General features: G+C 62.5%; 1 protein-coding gene and 1 long non-coding RNA gene across 4 annotated transcripts; one reads left to right on the forward strand and one right to left on the reverse strand.

The window, feature by feature from the left end:
* Positions 1-6330: 6330 nt before the first annotated feature.
* Positions 6331-10645, reverse strand: LOC123382702. Of its 2 annotated transcripts, none has more exons than XR_006591456.1 (3): positions 10131-10645; positions 8192-8348; positions 6331-8097 (listed from the first exon to the last, which is right to left on the reverse strand). It is a non-coding gene; the product is annotated as an uncharacterized LOC123382702 (long non-coding RNA). The 2 variants fall into 2 exon arrangements; XR_006591455.1 differs by having other exon boundaries at positions 9802-10645.
* Positions 10646-11260: 615 nt separating this feature from the next.
* Positions 11261-18324, forward strand: IGSF8 (immunoglobulin superfamily member 8). 2 transcript variants are annotated; one of them, XM_003999597.6, is made up of 7 exons: positions 11261-11517; positions 14610-14987; positions 15672-16133; positions 16480-16887; positions 17083-17496; positions 17765-17895; positions 18062-18324. In XM_003999597.6, exons 1-6 carry the CDS (start codon positions 11454-11456, stop codon positions 17878-17880), a joined length of 1842 nt encoding a protein of 613 aa, XP_003999646.2. In that variant the 5' UTR covers positions 11261-11453; the 3' UTR covers positions 17881-17895; positions 18062-18324. The 2 variants fall into 2 exon arrangements, with proteins under 2 accessions (XP_003999646.2, XP_019677884.1); XM_019822325.3 differs by lacking the exon at positions 11261-11517 and adding an exon at positions 13935-14509.
* Positions 18325-20099: the final 1775 nt, after the last annotated feature.

Raw genomic sequence — 20099 nt, forward strand, 5'->3', positions numbered from 1 at the left:
CTCCCAGGGCTGCCCAGTCCTTCCAAGGGCCTGGCTCCGGTCCCTGCGGCCAGGCCCATCCCGGAAAGGACCGTGCCCTCCCTCTGCGCATACAGCTGGGGCCATATACCCAGCACCGGGGCTGGCGTGCGGCCCCCAGGGCGGTGCTGCTCACACATTTGGGGGCTCAGACAGAAGGAAGGCTGGACGGGACACCCCGGCTCCAATTCCTGCTCAGACGTTCCTGCCCACCCTCCCCGCCTGGGCGATCACGGAGGCCCTGGGAGCCTACTTCCTTCTCCTCCAGTGCGGGCCTCAGACTCCGGACACCAGTGCGGTGCGGACGCCTGGTCCCTTGAGCTGCGGTGCCCGTGAAGGGAGCCAGCGGTCAGTTTGGGAGTAAGACAGACAGAGCAGAGATCAGGAAGGACTGGAAAGTAGGCGGCGGGGGGGAGGGGGGCCCGGGCCTGGCTGGGGAGTGGGTTTGGGAGGAGGGCAGAGGTCCGTGGGGATGGGTGTTCCTGAACCAGTTGTTCGGTCAGCGTGGGAAGCAGGGGTGCATGTGTGTGCGTGACTGAGGGGCACGACCGTGTGGGGCCCCGCGTGTGGGAAAGGGGCCACGTGAACGTAGCACATGGAAATTCCAAAGGAAGAGCCCCAGAGGACGGGAGAGGCCGGCCCTGGTTCGCCTGTGTGGTCAGTCCAGCCCGAGTGCCTGCGTCCCGGTGTGTGCTGATCTCCGGGGTGTGTGCGCGGGAGTGCATGGTGTACGTGAGAGTCCCTGGGAGAATGCGTGCGTGCACGAGGGGCTGGGGAGGCCACTCGGCTGCAGATGGGCCGTCAAGGTCTCCCAGAAACAGTTTTGTTTCCTAAGTGACTGGCCTCCTGGGGCCTCCAGCCCAGACTTGAAGGTTGTTTCAAGATCATGAAAGAGGGTGGGGGAGGGAGGGGGGAGGGAGGGACACTGGGGAGGCTCTATCACCCCCACCGCCCCTCCTCCGCCCCTCACCCCACTTCTCTGCCCCAGTCCCGATGCGGGCCCAGCTCAGCTGTCCTCCCCCAGCGTCCAGCCCTCTCCGGGGACCTCCCCTGCTCTCCCTCCTCCGTGCCCTGCAAGTCTCCTCCTTCTTCAGGGCCCCATGTTCTTGTCCCCCACACCAGGCTTGTCCCCCCCCCCCCCAGGGCCTTCTTGGGAATGGATGGAATCTTCTCCTTCCAGGGGGAGGCTGGCCTGGGCTGATAGCAGGGACGGGGGACCTGGAAAGGCCCGGGGTGGTCATGGCAAGTGTCCCAGAAAGGTGCCTCTCACCCTCCTTCCTCCCCAGCCCTCTCCCCACCACCCCCGACTTGTAGTGGCCTTGTGGCGGGAAGGTTGGTTGGGCTCAGAGCCACAGAGCACCTGTCTGAGTCCTGCTGCTGCCTCAGTTTCCCTGCTGGACCACAAGGCCGGTGTCGGATCTTCCCTCCGTCTCTCCCTTGATGTCCCCTCCTCTCTTTTCTTCGGGTCTTTCTTCCCAGTCTACTCAAAATAGATTCTGCAGTCCTCTTTCTCTGTCTCTCCTTGCTTCTGATATCGTTCATCTTTCCCCCAGACGCTCTTTATGATCCTTTGTATTGTTAAAAATCCTCTTCTAAAGAACTCAGAAAACGGAGAAAAGAACACCCAGAAGGTTCCTCTGTCCCTCTGCCTCTGTTCCTGTCCCACCTCCTTCTGCCCTCTGCACTGACGTCTGGGTTTGGACAGCTCCGGGTGCCCGTGCCGGCCCTCCAGAGGCGACCCCACTCTGGCCTTGCTCCTTTATCTGAATAACGAGGAGACCTGGAAAAATCTGAGGTGCCCTCTCCAGCTCTGACGGTCGCCAGATTCCGGGTCCCCTTCTCCTGGGCTCATGGCTCAGCTCAGGTGAACAGGAGAAATTACTTGCAGTGATATCTGTGTGACGACCCTCCACCTGGAGACCCCGGTTCAGAGGGGGAACCGAGGGGGCAGGTACCCCTATTTTGTGACCCGCAGAAATGAGGGTGGTCCCTTTGACTACCGGCACACAGGCAGGGAAGGGCTCGGGGTTGGGCGTGGGCTACCTGCTTTCTTACAAAGAGCCCCCATGTGAGGTGGGACTGGGGAGAAGGAGGGAAGGGGAGAAGGAGGGAAGGGCTGGTGGGGACAGGGAGCGTTTGCAGCAACCTGACATTTCTTGGCTGGCGTTTGATCAGCAAATACCAGATTAGTCTGTTTCCAGAGATTCTTTGTGCTGGAAAAATATGTTAGGGGTGATGGGGCGCATGGAGTTAATGGGCCTTGCTGAGTTTGGGGGTCAGGGGTCACAGCTGGGCCCTCTAGGGTTCCTGTTTGCCTTTGATTCCATCCGGACAGGGAGGGAGAGGCCCTCCAGCCCCCTGAGGCAGGTTTGCTTTGGCCCGAGATCTGACCCGGCCACTGGCCCAGAGCACCCCGCCTCCCTGCTCCCCCTATCAAGAGGCAGCCTGGCTCGGCCCCCAGCCCCCTCCTTCCTACCTCCTTCTTCCTTTACCAGGGCCCCCTCTGCTTGGCCCAGGATACAACTCTGTTGGTCTGCCTGCCCCCAGTGGTGTTCTGGAGGCCTGGCCAGGACCGGATGCCCTGCAAACATCTGGCACACGGAGCCACCGCCTTGTTCCCACATAAGGCGCCCGCCCTCCTGGGGGCTTCCGGGAGTCCGGCCTCCTCTGTGCCTTGGTTTCTCTGCAAGCCCAGGACACGATCACTCTTGCGCTCCTGCCTGGGTGCTCTCAGCACCCGCTGCCTCTTGGGGGATGTGAGTGGCCCCCAGGACCCCGCCGGTGGCACCTGCTGGCTTTCCGGGCACCGAATCATTCAGACATTCAAGCAACGTTTGCCGAGTGCCGACTGCCTGATGCTGTGCAAGGTGCTGTGCGGAGACTATGCCCGGATACTGTGCCAGCCGGGGCGGATAAGCCTCCCGCCCCCACGGCCCTTCTGCCCAAGTCTCATGCCACCTAGTCACCTTAGTTGGCTCTGCCCAAGGCCAGCCTCTAGCCCTCGGGGACTCCTGTTCGTTTGCTCCAGCTCGGGGTGAACTGGGGTGAGGGCAGAGGCTCGCCACGCAGGACCGGTCCCGCCATTAACTGCTGTGACCTTGGCCTGCCGATACAGTGAGGGGCTGACTGGGTAGGGCTTCTCACCCCGACCCTTGTGTTACTGTCTCCCGCCTGGCCCTCTCCCCCAGCGGTCATATTTAAACGGGTCTGAGGGAGGGCCCAGGCATCAGTGTCCTCTAAAAGCTCCCCAGATGATTCCGTGTGCGGCAGGATTGAAAGCCACGGAAGCCGGACTGTCCCTGGGCTCTCTAGCTCGTCAGAGTGACAGCTACTGAGGCACCATATTACTGCTCCGGCGGTTTCCATGCGTTACTTGATTGGGTCCTCGTAACGAATCTGTTTTCTGGAGGGGGAAACAGAAGCGCAAGGACCCTGTGGAGCTTAAACTAGGAGAGCTGGGGCTCAAACTCAGGGAGGCTGGTTCCAGAACCTGCACGAGGAACTTCTGGGCTGTCAGGGCGCCGAGAAGGATCCCGGGATGGCTCGTGCAGAAGCCACTGGTTTATAGGGCGGTGGGAACTCAGAAAAGGGGGAGGGTGCTTCTCAGCCGGCAGAATCAGGAGGCCTTCCGGAGGAGGTGGCCTTCTAGTTGGGCCTTGACTGATTGATAGGGAGGATTCTGGCTCAGAGAACCAGACAGAGCAGGGGCCGTAGAGGGAACCATGTGGGCGAAGGCGCCGAGGCCTGGAGCACCCGGGGGGCAAAGAAGAAACACGAGAGCCCACGCCGGAGATGGGTGGGGGCGCCATTTCCCGGAGGGAGTTCTAAATCCCAGTGTTTCTTTTTTTTTTTTTTTCAACGTTTATTTATTTTTGGGACAGAGAGAGACAGAGCATGAACGGGCGAGGGGCAGAGAGAGAGGGAGACACAGAATCGGAAGCAGGCTCCAGGCTCCGAGCCATCAGCCCAGAGCCTGACGCGGGGCTCGAACTCACGGACCGCGAGATCGTGACCTGGCTGAAGTCGGACGCTTAACCGACTGCGCCACCCAGGCGCCCCAGAAATCCCAGTGTTTCTTAAAAGGCTCTCACGGTAGTAATCACCTGGGGTGCTTGTTAAAAATACAGAAGAACAGGCACATCTCTTGGAAATTCTGACACAGGAGGGCAGTAGGGAGTGGGAATCTGTATTTTTACCACCCAGCAAGTTTGAGACATATCGCTACCAGCAACATGGAGCTGTTTCCAAATTTTGAGCAGGGGCGTAGTGGTCTGGGAAGGCTCACTTGACTGCGGGGTATGTGTGTGCGCGTGGGCGGGGGTGTTACCCTGAAAGGGAGAGACAAGGAGGAGGTTCTGGCAATAATTTAGCCAAGAGGTGGTGAGGGTGTGCGACAAGACAGTGGCAACGACAACGAGGGGAGAGCGCAGATGAGAAAGATCTTGGGGAGGTAGAATTTGGGATCTGGCGACTGATGGCACGTCACCGTCACCGTGAGGGAGGAAGGTTGCAGATGGGGGAGGGACGCTGGCACAAAGCTAGCTCAAATCAGGGTCCAGAAGGAAGGCACTTGTTTGGGAGAGAAGTCACACATTCGCTCTGGGACATCTAGCTCAGGGGCTGACATCCTCAGCACCAACGCCCAGGGCCCGAGTGCCCACCCGCAGGGGCCTTCACCCCATCACCCCGTCCTGCCAGCTGGCTGGACCCGCACTCTTTTTGCTGCCGCCCCCCCCCCCCAAACACCAGCTCCCTCGCGGGAGGATGGTCTGTCCCCTGCAGAGGCCGCGGGGCAGCGTGGTCCAGAATGCCTGGAGAGGGAATCCTAGAGCTTTCGCTCACTGGACGAACTTTCCGCCTCTCTGAGCTTAGGTTTCCTTCACAGCCCTAAGTACAGGGTGGTGTTGAGAATCCAAATGCTCAGTGCCTGGTAGCTTGTTATTTTCTGGCCTTGCTTTTCCGTGTCCTGGCCTCGGGACTGCCGTGCGCTCTTCTGCTGAATCCCATCTCCAGCACCCTTCCCTCCCCAGAGGACAGAACCCGGCCCTTCCCGGTTGCCCACGAAGCCCGCCTGGGTTGTTTCCTGAGGGATGGCAGGTTCGGGCTCTGAGACAGGAGGAGAAGCCTTCCGTCAACCTGTGGATGCAAGTGACCCGGGGAAGGCAAACTCCAGAGGCAGGGGCGGTGCCCTCCGTGGAGGCGATCTGGCCACCCCGGAGGAAGCCCGGGCTTCCCTCTCTCTCACTCACCTACTTGTCCCACATACCCCCCCCCCACCCCGCCTCCCCGCCCTGCTGGCTCAATTACTTGGCAAATGTCTGGGGCTTCGACTCCTTGTGAGCCACTGTGCTGGGCTCTCCCCCACGGGCAAAGCCAAGGAGAGCCACAGCAGAGGCCTTGAGAAGCTCGCGGCCGAGATGGAGAGGTGGACAGAAACAGGCCCGGAACGGCAAGGCCGGGTGGGAACCGGCGTCGCAGAGCAGAGGTGCTGGGAGCAAGGGGAGGGGGGCCCATCAGCAAGGGGACTGTGGGCGCCCCGCTGGCCCATCTGCTTCTTTGTTTTTGTAGTCTTTATTTCTGGGTTTGTTTTCTCTCCGCTTTCCCAACGTAGGGCCTCTGGAAAAAGTTCACCCTTGTTTCGGTTGGACCGGGAAAAGGGCAATTGTCCTCTCTTCGGCCGGGTCCCTGGAGAGTCCAGGTGTGCCTGGCGGAGGAGGCAGGGGCTGGGGGCGGGGGGGAGGGGGGCAGCGGATGGGGACAAGCGGGGGGCTCGGTGGCTGTGTGTTCCCACACACGCTTCCCAGACCTCTCTTCATGTTCCCCATCCTCTGGCTAGAGGAAGAGTTGAGACCCCTTCCACCTCGGAGAACCCTGGAATCCTGGTTCCGTTCTCTTTCCCCACTGAGGGCACTTTAAAGGGCTGGGGCCCAGAGTCAGAAGGGAGCCTGTAATACCACTCAAGTTCTAGAAGGTTCTGTGTGTGTGAAACCCACCTGGTTCCTGTATTCCCAGGGCCGCCTCGGCCACCGCCACACACACACACACACACACACACACACACACACACACCCCTCTTGCTGATTTCTCCTTTTCCTGAGCCTCCAGAGCCACATCCATTTATTCAGAAAACATTTCTTGAACACCCACTATGCGCTAAGAGCTGGGGATTGCACTGGTGGAAAAGCTATTTCAAATGTTTATTTATTTATTTTTTGAGAGAGAGAGAGAGAGAGAGAGAGAGAGCGCGAGCGCAAGCGGGGGGAGGGGCAGAGAGAGAGGGAGACACAATCCCAAGCAGGCTCCAGGCTCCGAGCTGTCGGCACAGAGCCCGACGCGGGGCTCGAACTCACAAACCATTAGATCATGACCTGAGTTGAAGTCGGATGCTTAACCGACGCAGCCCCCCCAGGTGCCCCGAAAAGCTACTTCTAAAGGTTGTAGAGGCGTGCCTATACAATACGTATGCACTGATGCTTGTGTGAAATATGAATAAGTGTGCAGGTTAGGGAAGCAGGAGAGAGAAGAATGTTCCAGAGTCAAAAAGCTTACAGTTGAATCTCAGTGCTGCCATGTAGCTAGGTGACCTTGGGTCACTTACATAACCTCTCGGGGCCTCCTCTCCCATCTGCAAAACAGGCCACGAGAGCGCTCGCCCTGCGGGGTGCTGGGAGGACTGACCGGAGGACTGAGTGAGCGCAGGGTGCTTAGCGGGGAGCCCCGCACAAAGCAGGTGCACGGGAAGTACTAGCAACAACTGCTGCCTCCTCCCCATCTCGCTCAGAGCTGGGTGTGCACAAACTCATCAATGACCTGTTCTCCAAATCTGTCCCTTGCTCAACCTCAATGACTCAGAGGCAGCCACCTGGCGCTCACCACCTCCTGTCCCCTGAGGCTCATCTAGAAGACGCAGCCCACAAATCTCTGTCTAGCAAACCGCTGCCTTCTTCTGCCCTTGATCCGCTCCCCACTCCCCCACCCCCAGGCTGCTGGGCTGGGGAACAAGCGACACATTGCGGGGGCTGCCTCAGCTCTGGGCTACCCTCCACAGGGATGTCTTCGCCATCAGCTGGCTGGGCGAGGGGGAGAGGGAGTCGGGGAGCCTCTGGGGAGGGGGAGGAGCCCAGGCAACCAGCACTCCCGGACTGGGGAGCCAGGGAGGGCGGGCGAGGGGATTCCAGCTCAAAGGGATCCATCCTTGGCATTCGGGAGTGGGTGGCAGCTGGCGCTAATCCTGGGTATAGAAATGGCAGGGCCTCCCTGGGAGTCAGGGCCAGGTCATGCTGAGGCCAGCAGTGGCACTGGGGCCCCTCTGTTCTTGAACAGCTGTCTACACCTTTGGCATAGGGTTTGAGAGCTGGCAAAGGAGTGTGGGCTCAGCCAGGACAAGAGGAAGGTTCAGAGAACAGACACACACACACACACACACACACACAGGCTAGTGCAGGAGTCCCTCATGAGGGCGGGGTGCCTGGCTGGGGAGGAAGGAGGGAGAGGGTCCAGTAGGCATGTGTGTGGGTGCGGGAGATGACTCCGGTTTTGCGGGTGTGCACCTGGGTGCCGGCGTGGAAGCCTCTCGTTTCGGTGCGAGCTGGGGCGAAGGGGCGTTTTGGCTCTAGCTCTGTCTTGTCTCTTTGCCTGAGCCTCTCCAGCAAGTCGGCAGAGAGAAGTTTCCCTTTTTGGAGGGTGGGAAAATATGGCTCATCAGGCGGTACGGTCACGGCCTTATAAACACACATAGATCATAGGACATTCCTCTGTGTGACCCTTAGCTCCACCGAGCTGGGATTTGTACACATGAGAGAGAGAGAGAGAGAGTGTGTGTGTGTGTTAAGGACTACGTGTGTGTGCGAGTGTGTGTGTGTGTGTGTGTGTGTGTGTGTGGCGTTCCCTGTGTCTGACGTCTGCCGGGTATGTGTCTCTGTGTCTTTGATGCATTTGTCACGTCTTCAGGGCGCTGCCTGGGTCCACAGCTGGGTCTGTGCTTGTGAGTGCTGGGTCCACGTTTGCCTTCAAGAAGTCACGTCACGGGGGGTCAGAAGCCCAGGCTCTTCCACACCTCAAACAATCCTAGGCTCAAACCTGCGTTTGGACAGTAACCAATCCATTTACCTTGGACGTGCTCCTGCACTTCCGTCCGCCTCAGTTTCCTCCCAGGGATAATAATAGCACTAACCTCCCAAGGTTCTGGCCAGGACTAAGGGAGATTAAATCACGCGCCTGGCACAGGTCAAGACACGTTAACCGTCCAGTCTTTGAGCGTGCCTCTCAGAAAACCAGGTCTTCGTAGTTGTGCCCATAATGTGTGACACCTCCGTCGGATTAGAAGTCGTCTGTAAAAAGAAATGTTTTAACGTTTATGTATTTTTGAGAGGCAGAGCATGAACAGGAAAGGGGCAGAGCGAGAGGAAGACGCAGAAGCCGAAGCAGGCTCCTCCAGGCTCCGCGAGCTGTCCGCACAGAGCCCAACACCAGGGGCTCGAAGGCACGAGCTATGAGATCGTGACCTGGGCCAGAGTCCGACCTTTAATGGACTGAGCCACCCAGGCGCCCCCGGATTAGAAGTCGTTTCAAGGCAGATCACGGATCTTAACTATTTTCTGACGACGCTCAGTGCAACCCCTTGTTCGTGGGATTCGTGGGCAGCAGGTGGTGCCACAGGGATGAGGGCCCCCTCCACGCCCACCGGTGCACCCCTCCCCCGTGTCTCTCTGCAATCCCAGGCCCCCTCCCTCCTGTCTCCGCCAGCCTTCCTCCTCTCTCCGCTCACAGCTCCACAAGCATCAGCCAAGGCGCCAGGTGGGCCTGTGTGGCTTTTTAGGGGCCACCCGGGGAGGGTACAGGGGCCCTCTCCCGTCTACAGGGTGTGTCCCTCCCCCGCAGCGCGGGCGCCTGTGTTGTGTGCATGTGTCTGTGCGTCGCTCTGTCGCGGCGTGTGAGTGACGTCTGCCTCGGTACGAAGCTGCTCTGTGTTTTGGCGGGTGCGGGCGTCCGTCTGCTGCGCGACGCGCCCGGGTGCTGGGCCTGCTCTCCTCCCCCTCAGCGCTGCCGGTTACATAAGCGGGACTCGGGCCTGGGCCCTGGGCGCCCCCTGCTGGCAGCCTCCGGAACTCCCGGTCCAGGGAGGGGCTCGCGGAAGAAACTGGTTCTGCCCTCTCATAAGGCTCACATTGGGGGTGGGCTATTACTTGCTTATGGCCTGTCTCCCTGGCACGACCGTATGTTCCCTGAAGGCAGGCGACCGGGTCTGCCACGCTTGTCACAGCATCTCCGGTGCCCAGTACCAGGCCTGGCCTAGTCAGCGTTTGTTGACTGACTCAGTTTATAGGGTGCAGAAGCTTGAGAAGGGAGACAGTGGGATGTGGGAAGATTTGGGGCTCTGGGGACAGGCGGGCCTGAGCTCATCAGACACCGGCCACTTAAAAGCTGTGTGGCCTTGGCGAAGACGCTTAACCTCTCTGAACCTCCAGTTTCTCATCTGTTAAATGACACCATCTGGCAAAATATGCTGTCAAGACTAGAAACGATACCCGGAGGGGCCTACTGTGTAGGCATCCCATTAACGGCATTGGGATGATCGGATGGGCAACGTCTCCCAGCTCTCAAGCATCAGGAAGGCAGAGCAAGTGCACTCTGCTCCCCCCCAAAAGGGAGAGCGGTTTCCCTTTAAGCTTCCCTATGCCTTTCCGTTTTCACATAGCTCAGTCCCACCCATGGATGGATGTAGGTGAAATGGATCTGGAGAAATCAGGCCGTGAATATCTCAGAGTGGGAGGAAACAGGCACCTGGGCCAGTCCTGGAAGTCTTGGGAGGGAGGGCTGTCCCTTGCTGAGATCCGCATTCTGCGAACGAGTCTCTCTGATCTCTGAATGTGGCTTCAGCTGAGCACCTCCTCTGAGCCAGGCACTGACTGTATCCCGGGAAGATCTGGTCTGACCTCTGTCACTTCCCCTCCTGGGGCCTCAGTTTCCTCCTCTGTAAAAGGACTGGGAGGGCGTGGGGACTGGGAGGGGCATGCTCCCAGCGCCGGCTCCTCTGACAGCCTAAGCTTTGCAGACCTGTCTGTCCCTTCTCCTACCTGGCCCCATCCTTCCTGCACCTGCCCATGCCCCACCTGCTCCGTGGCTAGGAAGAGACCCTCTTCCCATCCTCCCGCCTCCTGGGCAGGCCCCACCGTTCCCAGTGCCAGCGGAGTCCAGCTCTCCTCACTGGAGACAGACTCCTTCATGCAATCGCCTCGCTGCTCCTATAAACGCTAAGCAAAACCTCTCTCAGGGAGCAGTTTAAATAATCATTCACAAACGAAAACTAAACCCCATAAACACCCTATCTCCTATTCCGTGTCATCTGTGCCAAGAACCTCGTGTACATTATGTCAATTAATCGTCACAAAAGCGCCTTGGGGTGGATGTCGTCTCAGTCCAGTGTGCCACCAGGAAAACAGGTTGAAGGACGTTAACCAACTGGACGGGATCCCCAACCAGGAAGTGATGGCGCCCAGACGGCGCACCCTCCTAACGCACTCCCTCTGGTTCTGCCCCGAGGGGGTGGCAAACAGGTCTCCCGCGACCTTGTGAGGCCTCGCTGCGCCCTTCAGCCCCGGCCCTCCGCATTCCGGAACTCCTGGGTCCCGCCCATCCTCACTAGAGCGGGGTTTGCAGCGAGGCCTAACGGCCCACGGCAAGTGATTGGATCCTAAGTGCGTGGCCAGTCACCTGACTGACCCCAAGGCCCCCTCACCCAACTCTCAGGGAAAGGCCGGAAGGTGCGGAGCGGCGGGACGATGCCCGGTAGGGATTTGGCTGAGCCCAAGTGCCGCCCCCTGGTGCCGGCCCGGGGTCGGGGCGGAGCCCGGACCCAGGTAGGCGGGTCGGGCCCGGGTCCCGGCGTCGGGGCGGGGCTGAAGTCGGGGCTGGGGCGGAGCCCGGACCGAGAAGGGCGGAGCGGGGCCGGGGTCAGAAGTCAGGTTAGTTCTGGGACCGGGGTCTGGGAGGCTCTGAGCGGGTCCGGGGTCCGGGGTCTGAGGGGGTCCAGGGTCCGGGTACGGAGCGGAGACGGGACGGGTCCAGGGCCCGGGGTCTGGGAGAGTTCGGGATGAGGGGTTGGGGTGGGGCTGGGACCGAGATCGGGGCGGGGCGGGGCTAGGGGCGGGGTGGAGCCCGGGCTCCGGGGCGGGGCCAGGGGCAGGCGGGGTCGGGGCGGGGCTTGGGGCGGGGCGGGGCGGGGCGGGAATGGTCTCCGCGGAAGGAGGGAAAGCGGTAGGAAGAGGAAGGGGGAGGGAGGGGACTTGGAAGCGCCCGCGCCGCTCGGCTCCGTTGCGTGCACCCGCGCCTCGCTGCTCCGCTTCGTGCCCCCTACCCGGGCATGCGCCCCCGAGCCCCCGTCCACTCAGAGCCCGCGCCGACCCCCGGAGCCTCCCCAAAGCCGGCCGCGCAGGATGGGCGCCCTCGGTCTCTCGCCGCGGCTCCCGCTGCTGCTGCTCCTGCTGCTGCTAATGCTGGGTAAGCCGGCCCCCGCCCCGGCCCCCAACCCTGCCGGCAGGTGCCTGCCACCTGGCGCTCGGCCCGGCCCACCTCCCCAGCGTTTCGGGGCCCTTCGCACCCGCTTCTCCGTCAGAGGCGCCTCGAGCCTCCCCGAGCTCGGCGCCCAGTTGCCCGCCGAGCCAGACCCCCAGCTCTAGGCCCCGGGCTGGGGCCCAGTGAGGACCCACCGAGGTGCCACCCCCGGGCCGCGGGGTCGGCCCCACCTCTCAGTCGGCGTACTCAGGTCCTGGGGTCTCTGCGCCCAAATGCTACCTCTCCCTCCGCCTCACACTGAGCTTCAGGCCCAGCTCTGAGTGCCCTCCCTGCGTGGGCAGTGCTCGCCCGTCTTCGTAATTGCCCGGAGTTGGCTGGAGGCCCAGGGGCCGGTTCTGCCCATAATCTTTGAAGTTCAGTCTCCCCTGATGGTTCCCCTCCGCCCCACTTCATCATCTGATGTTTGGGGCACTTCCGCCTCTTACGCCGTCTCCACGCGGGGCGGGGTCTCTCTTTGCCCACTTTCTCTCTCTCAGGTCTCACTTGACTCTGTAGCCCCCCGCCGCTGGTCACACCCCCTTAGTCCCCCCACCTTCCCCGCCTCAGGGGAAAGCAGGCTCCATGGAGACTGATGCTGGGATCTCCAAGCACCCTGCATCCGTGGGGTGGGTGATCACGGCGAGGTGTTCTGGCCACCGCTGGGTGGATGCATCAGGGCCCTGACAGTGCAGTTGTTTTTGGCCTGAACTGGAGGGTTCCCTTAGGAGCTTGTCTGGGGAGGAGCATGGCTTCCAGACAGGGAGGCTGCCTGTACAGATGTTGGGGAGACCCAAGCCCTTGAAGCAAGAAAGACACCGCGTGGGGGTGGCCTTGCCACCCGGATTCAAAGCTGCCATAGTCAAGGCGCAGGCTGACGACGTAGCCCCAGCAGCCTGTTTCCAGACCAGAGCCCCACCGCTGTGCCAAGCAGAGCCTCGCCCCTGGCTGCATGGGTCCCTGGGCCCTGGGGAAACAGAATGAGGCCTCTCCTTGGAGCCCTGGGTGGGAGGCAGGAGGGAGTTGCTGTGGGGCCCGGTTGCCTAGCAGTTGGCCCGTTGTCCCCAGTGGGCAGCGTGGAGTGGAAGGGCCCAGAGGAGGTGGGGAGGGGTGGGGCACAGACTTGGAAGAGCCCGCAGAGATCTGCCTGCCCGCTGCGTGCGGGTATTTCCATTCATTCCGAAGATGAGGAAAGTGAAGTGACTTGCCCCAGAGAACACATCTAGTGAGCGCTAGGGCTTGGATTCGAACCCAGATCCGATGGACCCCAAAGCAGGTGTCTGCCCCTCCTCCCCGCTCTGGCCTGGGAAGGGAGCTGCCTGGCAGCTGGTTTCCTAAGGCGGCTGGCTGACTTTCCCATGGGGATCTCCAAGCATCAGCAGCTGTGGAGCCAGGAAGGTGGGAGGGGGCCCTTCTGAGCGGAGTCTGCCCGGAGGCCCAAAGGTGTCAGCTCAGCTGTCTCCACCGTCACCTGGATTATGAAATGCCCTAGGGTAGGGCCCTCCTGAGTCACAGGCTCACTCGCTGTCAGAATGGAAGCTCTTAGCTCTCCTCCAGCGTGGAAACCAGCTTGGGAGAACAAGGGATGTGTCCACGCAGCGGGGCACGGGGCACGGGGCTGGGGCCGGGACCCAACCTGCTGAACCCAAGCAGCTGGGCACGGGGCACGGGGCTGGGGCCGGGACCCAACCTGCTGAACCCAAGCGACCGCAAGTGCCTCCCTCCTCCCTGGGCTCAGCCACAGGAAGGGGCTAAGAGCCCAGCTTCTGGAGGAGCCAGAGAGCAGAGCTTGACCACAAACTTGGTGCTTTTCTCCAGCCTCTGCAGAAGGGCCCTGGGTATGCCCCTGGGAGTGATGGGAATTCCGGTTGCTGAGGTCAGTCTCCCCGGGCCTCTGCTAGGCTTTCCCCCTCTTCTTCCCTGGCTTTGTCGCTCTGCAGGGACCTGTGGAAGCCATCTAAGGATAGTGGGATCTCGGTCAAGACAGTATACTTCTGCCTGAACTTTTCTCATGTGTGAAATGGAGGCAGGGGGCTGGCCCCGCCCTCCTTCCTGGAGTTCTGTGATCTTATCCAGTGGGGCTACGGAAGGTCGGATGCAAGGAGAGAAGGAAGAAGCAGAGCCCTCCAAGGGCCTCAGGAGTATCTGCTGGGGGCAGCGTGGGGCCTGGAGGTGGGGGCAGCATGGGGAAGAAGAGAATTTTGGCCTGTCTGAGGAGAGAAAGACAGGAAGGGGTGGCCCGAGTTTGCGCCTCCCAACACAGAGGGAGCCTTATGTAAATGAATGCACACCGTATGCAAATGAAGGCTTTTGTTAGGGAGTTGGGAGGGGGGCTTTGTGCATCCACTGGGTCAGCCTAGAAGATTGGGGGTGGGGCTGGGGGAGCGATCTTCTGCCCCCAGAGGCCAGGGCAGAGGCTGGTTCTTGCCCCATAAGCCTCAGCTGCCTCGGCAGCCCTGTGGGTTGGGAGAAGCAGTGAGCTCATGGCACAGCTGGACGGGGCGGGGAGGGCATTGTGTGGTGAGAACGGACTGGGTCTGTGCCCTGTCCTGCTCGGGCCACTGGCTCCATTGTCTGGAGTCCCCTGGTCCAGGTGACACAGCTGAGCCAACCCGCCCTTCTAAGCAAGATTTTGCCAGCTCCCCTCCAACAAAGGAGAGGGACGTGGGGACTCAGAGTCCCTTAGCTGGAAGGCTCCGCTGACCGGGCCCAGAACGCACGAGAGCGGGGAAATGGGGGAGGGAATCCAGGTACAGCTGGAATCAAGGAACGGAAGCAGATAGACTTCTTTCTGCCCGTAGGGGCCTTACTTCTGACCCGCCGGAAATGGGGTGTTTCTGGGTCCTGAGGCAAACCCGGGTCTGTGACCAACTCGAGATCCGGGTGTCTTACCTCCCGGCATCCTTTCCCTGGGTCCCAGCTGGGTCCCAGCCTTCCCCAGGTTTCCGGTCCTTCATTGGGCAGGGGTCAAGAGCGGGGCTGGTAGTGGGCGATGCGGCGGGGACCCAGGCATCTCCGGCATCTCCCGTCCTTCCCTACAGGAGCCGAGTGCTTCGCCCGGGAGGTGCTGGTCCCACAAGGGCCCCTGTACCGCGTGGCTGGCACGGCCGTCTCCATCCCCTGCAACGTCAGTGGCTACGAGGGCCCTGCCCAGCAGGACTTCGAGTGGTTCCTCTACAGGCCTGAGGCCCCAGAGGCCGCGCTGGGCATCGTCAGCACCAGGGATGCCCGTTTCTCCTATGCTGTCTTCGGGCCCCGCGTGGCGGCCGGTGAGGTGCAGGTGCAGCGTCTCCAGGGGGACGCCGTGGTGCTCAGGATCGCCCGCCTACAGGCCCAGGATGCTGGCATTTACGAGTGCTACACCCCGTCCACGGACACCCGCTACCTGGGCAGCTACAGCGGCAAGGTGGAGCTGAGAGGTAGCGGCCCCGGGCGGGGGGCGAGGCCCACCCACGCAGAAGGCGCAGTGTCGGGGCCAGGAGGGACCTGTCTAACCACCCCTCAGGTTTTGCAGCTGGGGAAACTGAGGCCCAAAGGGGTTACGGGACTCGCGCAACATCGCCCACAGGCCGGTGGCCGGTCTGGGCCTCTGACCGAGGTCTCTTCGTTCCAGCTGCTGGCTCTTCCTGTTCTATGGAGCCACCTCCGGGGAAAGGGGGAGCCAGTCCCCTCCATTCCCGGGTGGGGGGAGCCTGCTGGGGTGAATAGAGGCCATTCCTGGAGATTCCAGGATCCAGATCTGGGGGCGGAGGGGGAGGAAGTGGAGGTAGGGTAGGAGGAGTGAGGCCACGTGACATTCTTGCTCTCTTATATTTCTTTGTGTTCTGGGAAGGAGGACAGAGCCACTTTTCTGTAGTTCAAACAGGGGTCGGCTCCACACATACGGGTGAGTAGGCGACGGGCTGGGCTATGAACTTTGACAAGTATTTACTGAGCGCCTGTGGGGTGCCCAGCACCGTCCCTGGCACCACCGGGTTGGAGAAGAGATCACGCGGCCCTGTGGGAGCTCACCACGGTCTATTTCAGGAAGCAGGTGGAACACGGGGAACAGCAACGAGGGCCACCGGCTCCCGGCCCTCCCCCACTCCGGCTGTTCTCTCCAGTTCTTCCAGATGCGCTGCAGGTGTCTGCCACCCCCCCGGGGCCCCGAGGCCGCCAGGCGCCCACTTCACCGCCTCGCCTGACGGTGCACGAGGGGCAGGAGCTGGCGCTGGGCTGCCTGGCGCGGACGAGCACGCAGAAGCACACGCACCTGGCCGTGTCCTTCGGGAGAGCGGTGCCCGAGGCGCCCGTAGGGCGAGCGACGCTGCAGGAAGTCGTGGGGCTCCGGCCCGACCTGGCCGTGGAGGCCGGGGCTCCCTATGCCGAGCGGCTGGCTGCAGGGGAGCTGCGGCTGGGCAAGGAGGGGGCCGAGCGCTACCGCATGGTGGTGGGGGGCGCCCAGGCCGAGGACGCGGGCACCTACCACTGCACGGCTGCCGAGTGGATTCAGGATCCCGACGGCAGCTGGGCCCAGATCGCGGAGAAGAGAGCTGTCCTGGCCCACGTGGACGTGCAGACGCTGTGTGAGTGCCACGGGCCCACGGTGGGAGCTGGGGGCTGTGGTGTCGCAGTGGGCCCCGTGGCCGAGGGCGGGCACCGGACGGTCCCTGCCCGACTCCAGGGAGCCCGTCTTCCGCAGTGAGCCGTCCCGTTTGCATCACTTCCCTCCCGTGGCGGGTTTTCTCTGCTCCGAAGTTGGGCGTGGAGATGGGAGGGCCATGGCCAAGGGCCGAGAGTCAGGCCCTGGGTGGGCGCCACGGTCCTACCCTGTGACAGTGCCGCTGTCCAGGAGAGAACTACAGGTGGGGAGTCGGGAGCTCTGTGCCCCCTGCTGCCTCCGTGACGCCCCTTCCCCGTCCTGTGTTGCAGCCAGCCAGCTGGCAGTGGCGGTGGGGCCCGGGGAACGGCGGATCGGCCCCGGAGAGCCCTTGGAACTGCTATGCAACGTGTCCGGGGCGCTGCCCCCGCCAGGCCGCCACGCTGCGTACTCTGTGGGCTGGGAGATGGCCCCTGCCGGGGCCCCTGGGCCCGGCCGCCTGGTAGCCCAGCTGGACACAGAGGGTGTGGGCAGCCTGGGCCCCGGCTATGAAGGCCGGCACATCGCCATGGAGAAGGTGGCGTCCAGAACCTACCGGCTCCGGCTGGAGGCCGCCAGGCCAGGTGACGCGGGCACCTACCGCTGCCTGGCCAAGGCTTACGTCCGAGGGTCTGGGGCTCGGCTTCGAGAAGCGGCCAGTGCCCGCTCCCGGCCACTCCCGGTGCACGTGCGGGAGGAAGGTGAGGGGGTGGCTGGGGCCTGGCCGGGGTCCGGGGCTGGTGGGACCTCTTCCCTCTGCTTCTGTGCATCCCCCCCTGCTCCGCCCTCGCTGCTGCCATGCCTCGGTCTCCCACTTCTCTTCTTCAGGACTGGGGTGTCACTCGGACAGCAGTCCCGACCCCACACCCCTCTGACCCCACGTCCTCGTCCTGCAGGCGTGGTGCTGGAGGCCGTGGCCTGGCTGGCGGGAGGCACCGTGTACCGTGGGGAGACGGCCTCCTTGCTCTGCAACATCTCTGTGCGCGGCGGCCCCCCGGGGCTGCGCCTGGCTGCCAGCTGGTGGGTGGAGCGACCCGAAGAAGGGGAGCTGAGCCCTGCACCTGCCCGGCTGGTGGGCGGCGTGGGCCAGGACGGCGTGGCAGAGCTGGGCGTCCGGCCTGGAGGAGGCCCGGTCAGCGTGGAGCTGGTGGGGCCCCGCAGCCACCGGCTGAGGCTGCACGGCCTGGGGCCCGAGGATGAAGGCGTGTACCACTGCGCCCCCAGCGCCTGGGTGCGGCATGCCGACTACAGCTGGTACCAGGCCGGCAGCGCTCGCTCGGGGCCCGTCACGGTGTACCCCTACACGCACGGTGAGTGATCCCTGCCCGCCCCCCTGCTTCAGCCGGGGCCCTTGTTCTGCCCCTCCTGCTCCCGTCCCCCCTTCTCCTGCGTGAAAACCCGCTTTCGTCCCATTCTGGCCCCAGCATCCCCGCTGAACCTGGTCTGGGAGGAGAGGGCAGGGGGCGCCGTCTGGGAATGGAGGAAGGGGGCCCGCGACCCGGCAGCGAGGGCACTGGGACGCGGGCGTGGCAGGGTAGTGGCACCCCGGGCTGAATAGAGCCGTCCGCTCTCTCCCAGCCCTGGACACCCTGTTTGTGCCCCTGCTGGTGGGTGCTGGGGTCGCCTTAGTCACCGGGGCCACCGTCCTTGGTACCGTCACCTGCTGCTTCATGAAGAGGCTTCGAAAACGGTGACCCGTTGCTCCCCAGGTGAGGGCAAAGAACCCCCGACCTTGCTGTCTCCCCCCCCGCCCCCGGCCCCGGCCTCCCCGCCACCACGTGCTGGGGTGAGTGCCCCTCCCCGGCCCCGCCTGGGGGAGAAGCGGGCACCGGAGGGGGCTCTGTCCTTAGTGCACCCCGCGCTCTCTCTCCCCAGTTCTTGCAGGTGTGGACTGTCTTCCAGCCCAGCTCCAAGAGCACTTCTGGCTGCCTGGCTCCCCTCTCCCTCTGTCCCCCCTTCCTTTAATTTATTTGGCCTCCCCACCCAGAGTGGGGGTCGTGGCCCCCAGCCCCCACTCCTCCCTTCCCGGCTCCCCGCTCTGGCCTTCTGTTGTTGATCTCATGCCCATCCCACGGGGAGACCATCTCCTGTCCTAGAATTCGTTTTTTCTAAAAGGTGAATAAACTTGTTTTATAGAACCCAGGGCTGGCGTGCCTTCCTGCCCTGGGGCCGAGGGGTGTGGCCAGGCGGTCTGTTGGGGGGCTGATCTCCTATTCTGGACGACTCAGGCCTTCCTTCCTACCATAAACACCATCTGGCCTCTGTGGGCCGAGCCACCCACCCCAGGAGGGGACACCTGGGTCCCATCTGCTGCCCGAGCTGTCAGTGCCCTGCCAATCCCTGTCGGGGCTCCTCCTCGGGGAGGGGAGCACAGAGAGGGGGTGAGTGCACCGAGCCGGGCCCCCTCTCCCAGCCTCCTCCCATGTTGCAGGGTAGGGGCTTCTGATGAGCCCTTTTTTGAGCTCCCCACACCCCTCTGCCTTCTCATTCTTGGTCCTCAGGGTCTCGGGCCTGACTCCTCCCATTTTCCCTCCGGGTCTTCCTTATTCTGTCTTGCAGCCCAACAGATGCCCCAGAGCACAGCCCCCTGGGGGGTGGGGAGGACGGCAGCCAGGGGAGGGCCTGTGTCCACAGAGCCCCCCCATAATGCCCCCCACAGCCTGCCTGTACCCCCCCAGGCCTTGGCCCATCTCCCTTCCAGCGCCCCAAGGGCCCCTCAAACTTGTCTTTGCTTCAAGAGTCTCCGATCTGAAAATTCTTAGCTGCCCTGCACCTTCAGGGGCACCCAGTTTACCTCTTTTAATGCAGCTGTTTAAACAGTTATCGAGTTTTCTCGACATTACTGGTTTTCTAAGTGTTATTTTTACAGGAGGGGAAACTGAGGCCCAGAGAAGGGGTATAACTTGCCCAGAGTCCCAGAGCTAATTAGTGACCGTGTCGGGAGTACAGTCCAGGTCTCCTGACTCCCTGCGCCGTGCACGGTGGTGCCCTGAGCGGTCACCGAGTGGCCCGGATACAAACAGCCCGCGCCTCCGGTCCAGACCCCCCCCCCGCCCGTTTCCCCGAATTAAACCCAGCGACCCTATCCCACACCCCAACCTTTGCTCTTGAGGGGACAGCCGAGGCCAGGGCTCAGGGACCTCATCCTTGACCCGTGGTGACCCAGGTGGCCCTGTGACGTGAGGCAGACGTTTCTCTGAGCGGACCCACACCGGCAGCTCCCTCCGACCCCCTTCCCGGCTTTCCGGAGACACAGGGGCCCACGGGATCCTGCTTCCCAGCCTGGAATGGAACAGACTGGGGTGCTTTCCTCTGAGGGGTTCAGTCTTTTATTAAAGGACAGGAGCAGGGTGTGGCCAGGACCAAGGGGTGGAGGTCACTGCTGGACCGGTGTCGTGGGAGCACACGCTTGCCTGGACAAACACTCCTCTCCCAGGAGGCCAGCCTCAGGTCCCCCCCACCTCCACCCTGTCCCAAGTGCCCCTGCTCTCCCCTCGCCGTCCTGCTGGGCTGCCCCCGGCGACTCGGATGACACCAGGCAGGGGGTGGAGGTGGGATGGGAATAGCGTTTCCGGGGGGCGGCTGGCCCAGCTGGGTGGACAACAGGCCACAGACACATCCGATGTCTGACCTTCTCGCTTCTCCCTCCAACGGTCACCCGCGTGCAATCCTGCCTCTTGAGTCAGTTCTACAGGGGATTCAGTCTCGGGCCACTGATGCCCTTTCCCCCCAGCACCCCCCCCCCCGCCGCCCCCAGGACTCCTGACGGCTTCGTCTTCCCCGAACACCATCTCCGGCTTATCACTGCGGTGCTTCCACTGAGAGGTGAGTTCCCGGGCCCAGGGGTAAACGTGTCAGCCTGCATTTCAGGGTCCCTTTTCCCAGTCATGATAGCCCACCCTTTATATCCAGT

The sequence above is a fragment of the Felis catus genome, chromosome F1 (assembly GCF_018350175.1).
Source record: "Felis catus isolate Fca126 chromosome F1, F.catus_Fca126_mat1.0, whole genome shotgun sequence".
Classification (NCBI taxonomy): Eukaryota; Metazoa; Chordata; class Mammalia; order Carnivora; family Felidae; genus Felis; species Felis catus.

What these genes read in the sequence shown, in the direction of transcription:
- IGSF8 (XM_019822325.3), top strand. Translation starts at nt 14,395, where the DNA reads ATGGGGTGTTTCTGGGTCCTGAGGCAAACCCGGGTCTGTGACCAACTC. An exon ending in TGGGTCCCAGCCTTCCCCAG is followed by an intron (nt 14,510 to 14,609) that starts GTTTCCGGTCCT and finishes CCTTCCCTACAG; the next exon opens with GAGCCGAGTGCTTCGCCCGG. An exon ending in CGGCAAGGTGGAGCTGAGAG is followed by an intron (nt 14,988 to 15,671) that starts GTAGCGGCCCCG and finishes TGTTCTCTCCAG; the next exon opens with TTCTTCCAGATGCGCTGCAG.